General features: G+C 43.7%; 1 protein-coding gene across 1 annotated transcript; it reads right to left on the bottom strand.

The window, feature by feature from the left end:
* Positions 1-1,933: 1,933 nt before the first annotated feature.
* On the bottom strand, positions 1,934-6,951 carry LOC121570426 (intercellular adhesion molecule 1). The gene is made up of 10 exons (XM_041881886.1): positions 6,746-6,951; positions 5,574-5,837; positions 5,154-5,483; positions 4,698-5,048; positions 4,310-4,573; positions 3,891-4,220; positions 3,537-3,770; positions 3,168-3,401; positions 2,564-2,722; positions 1,934-2,297 (listed from the first exon to the last, which is right to left on the bottom strand). The coding sequence occupies exons 1-10, from the start codon at positions 6,819-6,821 to the stop codon at positions 2,125-2,127; spliced, it is 2,415 nt and encodes an 804-aa protein (XP_041737820.1). The 5' UTR covers positions 6,822-6,951; the 3' UTR covers positions 1,934-2,124.
* Positions 6,952-7,614: the final 663 nt, after the last annotated feature.

Genomic DNA, 7,614 nt, shown 5'->3' with positions numbered 1-7,614 from the left:
TAACATTTCAATTTTTTAACATTTCAATTTTTTAACACACAAAAAAAGATTTAATGAATAAAAGATTGTCTTCCTCAAATGAAGGGGGTGATGACGCAATCTTTACAAGAGGGAAGGAATCTTATTTCAATGGTCCTAAACTCGTGGCTCAGTCATTTCATTCAGGGTAAGTGGAGTTCACAGGAGGTTGGTGGCACCTTAATTGGGGAAGACGGGCTCGTGGTAATGGCTGGAGCGGAATCAGTGAATGGTATCCATGTGTTTGATGCCATTCAATTCGCTCTGTTCCAGCCATTATTATGAACCGTCCTCCCCTCAGCAGCCTCCAATGGACTGGAGTTAGCCGGAGCAGATTAGTTCTGAAATGTACAGTACCAGTCAAAAGTTTGGACACACCTACTCATTCAAGGGTTTTTCTTTATTTTCTACATTGTAGAATAATAGTGAAGACATCAAAACTATGAAATAAAACATATGGAATCATGTAGTAACCAAGTTTTTTATAAACAAATCTAAATATATTTGAGATTTGAGATTCTTCAAATAGCCACCCTTTGCCTTGATGACAGCTTTTCACACTCTTGGCATTCTCTCAACCAGCTTCACATATGCTGAGCACTTGTTGGCTGCTTTTCCTTCACTCTGCAGTCCGACTCATCCCAAACCATCTCAATTGGGTTGAGGTCGGGGGATTGTGGAGGACAGGTCATCTGATGCAGAACTCCATCACTCTCCTTCTTGGTAAAATAGCCCTTACACAGCCTGGAGGTGTGTTGGGTCATTGTCCTGTTAAAAAAACAAATGATAGTCCCACTAAGCCCAAACCAGATGGGATGGTGTATCACTGCAGAATGCTGTGGTAGCCATGCTGGTTAAGTGTGTCTTGAATTCTAAATAAATCACAGACAGTGTCACCAGCAAATCTTGACACAATGCCCGCTTAACCCAGAAGCCAGCCGCACCAATGTGTCGGAGGAAACATCATACACCTGGCAACCGTGTCAGCGTGCACTGCGCCCGGCCCGCCACAGGAGTCGCTAGTGCTCAATAATACCCCTGCCGGCCAAACCCTCGCCTAACCGGGACGACGCTGGGCCAATTTTATGCTGCCCCATGGGTCTCCCGGCTGCAACAGAGCCTGGACTCAAACCAGGATCTCTAGAAGAGACCACTGCGCAACTCGGGAGCCCATTGCTCGTTTTTCTTGGCCCAAGCAAGTCTCTTCTTATTATTGGTGTCCTTTAGTAGTGGTTTCTTTGCAGGAATTCGTCCATGAAGGCCTGATTCACACAGTCCCCTCTGAACAGTTGATGTTGAGATGTGTCTGTTACTTGAACTCTGTGAAGCATTTTTTGGGCTGCAATTTCTGGGGCTGGTAACTCTAATGAGCTTATCCACTGCAGCAGAGGTACAGTGAAGGAAAAAAGTATTTGATCCCCTGCTGATTTTGTACGTTTGCCCACTGACAAAGAAATGATCAGGCTATAGTTTTTATGGTAGGTTTATTTGAACAGTGAGAGACAGAATAACAACAAAAAAATCCAGAAAAACACGTAAAAAATGTTATAAATTGATTTGCATTTTAATGAGGGAAATAAGTATTTGACCCCCTCTAAATCAGAAAGATTTGTGGCTCCCAGGTGTCTTTTATAAAGGTAACGAGCTGAGATTAGGAGCACACTCTTAAAGGGAGTGCTCCTAATCTCAGCGTGTTACCTGACACCTGTCCACAAATTAACTTTTAAGAAGGCACACCTGTTAAATGAAATGCATTCCAGGTGACTACCTCATGAAGCTGGTTGTGAGAATGCCAAGAGTGTGAAAAGCTGTCATCAAGGCAAAGGGTGGCTATTTGAAGAATCTAAAATCTAAAATATATTCCATATGTGTTATTTCTTAGTTTTGATGTCTTCACTATTATTCTACAATGTAAAAAATTGTAAAAAGAAACTAAAACTTTTGAATGAGTAAGTGTGTCCAAACTTTTGACTGGTAGTGTACCTGGCTAATGGGTGAGACACTTTCACATGACCGGTTATCCTGAATTGAACTCAGAGTTGATAAAATTTACCTCGGTAACTCCTCAAACCTGCTTCGTAGGATACCCCGCTGGATCAGGGTTGCCTACCCCAACAGTGTCATCAATGGAACATCGTTTAGCTGGTTGACTTCTGTGGTGTCGTTTGGTATGACTTTATAATGTCCTTGTCTTTTCCTCCACTTATAGAAGATAAATATCAGGGCAAAACTGACCAAGATACCTACTATAATCCCCAAAATGACATTTGTGTAGTAATCTGAAGAGGAGGAGATAGAAAGAGAACAGGAGAGTTTAGACATGATTCAGACCAATTCTGTTTATAATTAGATTCAGGCTAGCTCGTGACCTAGGATTCCTGTTTTGTAATTCATCTCTGTGGGATTGAATGTGATTCATTCATTCATCTTACTGAAAGAATGGTTGGCGTTTGCAAAGATGATGTGTATATGAAGTATGTTTAATGACAACATGAATCACTTCGTGTCTACCATAACATGACCCACAGTCGGTCACTTATAATACCTTTCATAGTTACTGTTGTAGTTCTAGTGGCTGTCCCAACTCTATTCGTGGCAGTGCAGATCTCAGGAGGAGGGTTCCCCTCAGCACTGCAGTTCAGAGACACATCACTGTTGCTGCTCACCCTCACTGTGTCATTCCCTAGAAGGAACTCAGGAGCATCTAAGGAGAACGGGAGGTGCTTTTAGAGTAGGCCACTCAAAACCATGCAATTTATGGGATTTCAGATGGGGTGCCATGCAGTTCAGTTTACATTTCAGTCATTTATCAGACGCTCTTATCCAGAGCGACTTACAGGAGCAGTTAGGGTTAAGTGCCTTGCTCAAGGGCACATCGACAGATTTTTCACCTAGTCGGCTCGGGGATTAGAACCAGCGACCTTTCGGTTACTGGCACAACGCTCTTAACCACTAAGCTACCTGCCGAGACTAAAATACTAAAGGTTGTAAACAATTATGTAAAACCTGGCTCAATCACTATTAGGCCTATTCTACCTTTAAGATCGGTTTGAACAGCGTAAAGCTGATAGTATGTGTGGCTAGAATTAGTTAAACATTTGTAAAATAGTCCAATAATAACATACTTGAAAGATAGAAACATTACTTACACAAGACGTCAATAACAAGCGTGTGAGAGGCATGTCCATGTTTGTTCTTTGTAACCAGGGTGTACTCCCCTCTGTTTTCCCTAGACAGACTTTGAGGGATATCCACTTCCTGTAGGTCTTTCAACCAGGTGATTTTAGAAGAAGGGTAGCCATCAACTGTACAGGTGACAGAGAGGTTGTGATTTTCATTCTCTTTAACTCTATATTGATCAGGACAGGTAAACTTGGGGGCATCTGAAAAGAGTAGGGAGAGAAATATTCAGCATAGACTTCATCAATTTGAAAACAGATGGAGATAGAGAAGCATCTTACAGGAAACAATCTGATAGATCTCATCTCGCAATACAATACTAGATCTCACACACTTACATTCCACTGTGATGTGAACAGTAGAGTTGGTGCTGCCTATGTCATTGGTGATCGTGATGACATACTGGCCTGAGTCCGTCCTGGCCAGGGGTGCAGAGGCATTGACCTGTCTGCCCTCCTGGTACCACACAGCATTAGGGGGAGGATTCCCATTGACAGTATAAAGGATCATGTCCAGGGTGGAACTCTCATTCACATGACTGTCCAGGTTTAGACGTTCAATCACTGGCTTGTCTGCAAATGGAGAGAAAGAGAGAAGGAGTATCAACTCTAAATGAGTCAACTGGAAGCTAAACCTGTCATGTGGTGCTGTTTTTGATTTATGATCATGATAAAGATTAATAGCCAACTCACAGTGCACAGTAATGTTGAGAGGTTCTGATGTCACTGTAGGATGGGGTTGTGGTCCCTCTGGTCCCAGGTCCAGTTCTGCTCTACATCTATACTGAGCTCCATCATCATCTCTACTGGGGCTGATCATCAGAGGAGCTGACACATCCACTGGTGTCTTACTGATGTTACTGTAAATTACATTATCTACGGGTTCATTCCCTTTGTACCACTTCACAACCAGGTTCTGTTGAGGAGCGATGTTCTGGATGTCACACTGCAGCTGGTACTCTGTCCCCTCCACCATGGGACCAGAGTGGCTCAGAACAGAGATGGACACGCTGTCTGGAGTCTCTGTAGAGGAGGTCAACAAGGTAAAAAACCCTCAATGCTGATATACAGTTAAATATAACTTTCACATTCACAAGGAGGAAACTACTCACTGTAAAGAATGACTGGAAGCACTTCTATGAGTTGGTTGCCGTCATTGAGGATGATGTAGCATGTAGGTTCTATTGTCCAATCAGTAAGGTTATCTACAGTCCAGGTGACAATGTTGACATCTTGTCCAAAACCTGTACCTCCGTATGTGGCCTCCCAAACCATCCCCTCATGGTCTGTGGAGGATGTGCTGCAGTTGACTGAGACTGAGTCTCCATATCTCACCACCACTCTGGGAGGGTTGAGCTCAAGAGGAGAGGTAACTACTGTAAAAACATACAAGAATGAAGACATCAGTGTCAAATCCACATCAAATATAAACTGTTCTGCCTTGTGAGATAAGTGAGGGTGAATTAAATAATGTGACTGCAGAGATGAGCTGGTAAATACCTTTTGGCTTGGCTGCTGCTGGGAGGGTGGTCGTAGCTCCTGGAGTTGTGGGTACTGTGGGGAACATCGTTAGGTGACGTTGTGGAGGTACTTCTACAAGGACATGCATTTGCTTGGTGATGGAGCCCAGTCTATTTGTGACTGTGCAGTTGTAAGTTGCATTAGCTGTTACTCTGGAGATAGAGAGAGTACGCAGGCGCCCTACAATGGTCTCATTGGCATTTCCCTCTGCAGTGTTGTTGGTCCACTTCAGCTCAGGAGGAGGGTTCCCCTCAGCACTGCAGTCCAGAGACACATCACTGCCTGCACTCACCACCACTGTGTCATTCCCTGGAAGGAACTTAGGAGCGTCTGAGGAGAAAAGGAGGTGCTTTTAGACAGTTTAAACGTATACAGTTGTAGAATTTCCCTCCTGGTCAGGGGTACAGAGGCAAGATTGAGTATTGATAAACTCACAGTGCACAGTAATGTTGAGAGGTTCTGATGTCACTGTAGGATGGTGTTGTGGTCCCTCTGGTCCCAGGTCCAGTTCTGCTCTACATCTATACTGAGCTCCATCATCATCTCTACTGGGGCTGATCATCAGAGGAGCTGACACATCCACTGGTGTCTTAATGATGTTACTGTAAGTTACATTATCTATGGGTTCATTCCCTTTGTACCACTTCACAACCAGGTTCTGTTGAGGAGCGATGTTCAGGATGTCACACTGCAGCTGGTACTCTGTCCCCTCCACCATGGGACCAGAGTGGCTCAGAACAGAGATGGACACGCTGACTGGAGTCTCTGTAGAGGAGGTCAACAAGGTAAAAAAACCCTCAATGCTGATATACAGTTAAATATAACTTTCACATTCACAAGGAGGAAAATACTCACTGTAAAGAATGACTGGAAGCACTTCTATGGGTTGGTTGCTGTCATTGAGAAGGATGTAGCATTTAGGTTCTATTGTCCAATCAGTAAGGTTATCCACAGTCCAGGTGACAATGTTGACATCTTGTTCAAAACCTGTACCTCCGTATGTGGCCTCCCAGCCCATCCCCTCATGGTCTGTGGAGGATGTGCTGCAGTTGACTGAGACTGAGTCTCCATATCTCACCACCACTCTGGGAGGGTTGAGCTCAAGAGGAGAGGTAACTACTGTAAAAACATACAAGAATGAAGACATCAGTGTCAAATCCACATCAAATATAAACTGCAGTGATGTCCTACAGTGACATCAATCTGCAGCTGGTGAAGCAGTCAGAGTGGGTGGTGTCTTTAGTCTTTGGTTGGATTTCACAATGACATTTCCTAGAAACTGCAGTACAGGTGAACTCTGAGCCACATTACATAAAATGGCTGATCATTGGCTGCCCAAACATTTACATTTCTCGTGAAAATATTACATTATGTTGTTGATGATCTCATCCCTTCTAAAACGCATTGAAAGGAGAATCACCTTGCACAAAATATTCAGACGCATTTCCTATTGTGCAAGTAGAGTATATCATGGAACAACAATTGCTTAAAAGGGCACTGAAAAGCACATAGTCCATCCCTGTGTTACAAAATGAAAGTCAAAGGATTCTTATTTTTGACACCTGAGTGACAATGGTGGATCTGTCAAATATGGAGCTTCCATAGGTTAGCACATACTAGCCAAACTACCATACTAACAATCAAGCACCACACCCACCATCAGTGGTTTTCAGCAGTCATATATGTTGCCATCAATGTTACACCACATGGAAATTCACACGCACCACACCCATTTATACAATGACATATCGCTCAATAACATCAACAGTGTCTGTGTTGTACCTGAGTGAGTGTAAGTGTATTTCTTGTGATTTGATGTTATTATATAATTGTATCCTTTAATTAGGGTCCTGAGTTGTTCCTATCCATGTGACCTGACCAGGAAAAACTCAGACCCCTGTCTACTGATGACTGTTACAGTATTGCATTATTGCAACATATCAATATAAATGTTTTATTGCTCATTCAATACTTTAATTTCTTGACTTTAATTGCTCTCAAATATTAGGAACAAATTAACCACTCACCTCCATGTAACAATATGAGCATGAGGAGGCCCAACATCCTCTGGAGTGACAGCATGGTAGTTCTCTGGTACTCCATGCTGAGCAAGGTGAGGGTGATGGGGGATGTTGTAAGAGAGGATGCTCTGACTGAGGGTCCACCTGTTGGTCCAGGCTCAATCCTAACGCTGTGCTAGTGCCAGTTAGTGTATCTCAGGCAGAGAGCAATACCTTACTGTGTGAAGGGAGAGTTTCAAAGAGGAAATTCAAACCCTGCCCTGATGTTGTGCAGAAATGAGGAAGTTGCTAAATGGAAACATGACATCAAACCACAACGTCAGTGTCACGCCCTGGCTCGGGGGACTCTAGTATGTTGAGCCAGGGTGTGAGTTTTCATTTGTGTTCATTCTAGTATTGTGTTTCTATGTTGGCTAGTGTGGTTCTCAATCAGAGGCAACGAGTATCAGCTGTTGCTTGTTGTCTCTGATTGGGAACCATACTTAAGCAGCCAGTTTTCCCACAGTGTTTGTGGGATCTTGTTCGTGTATAGGTTTGTGGTTTGCACCTTTGGACGTCACGTTATCGTTTGTTGTTTTTGTTCGTGTTATCATTCAAATTAATAAAATATGTTCACCTTCCACACTGCGCCGTGGTCCTCTGTTCCCGACGATCGTGACAGAAGATCCCACCAAAACTGGACCAAGCAGCGTGTCCAGGAGCCATCGCCAGGGGAATCGCTAGCGGATCTCCGTGGCAACCTCGACTGGGTCAAGCCTAGTGAAGAGCAGAGAGGGTGGACTTGGGAGCAGTGGAGGAAGAGTCTCGACTGGGTCAAGCCAAGTGAAGAGCAGAGAGGTTGGACTTTGGAGCAGTGGAGGAAGAGTCTGGCGAGA

Source organism: Coregonus clupeaformis, unplaced genomic scaffold (genome assembly GCF_020615455.1).
Source record: "Coregonus clupeaformis isolate EN_2021a unplaced genomic scaffold, ASM2061545v1 scaf0057, whole genome shotgun sequence".
Lineage (NCBI taxonomy): Eukaryota > Metazoa > Chordata > Actinopteri > Salmoniformes > Salmonidae > Coregonus > Coregonus clupeaformis.
The sequence above is the reverse complement of the archived record's forward strand: the minus strand, read 5'-3'. Positions and strand labels throughout refer to the sequence as shown.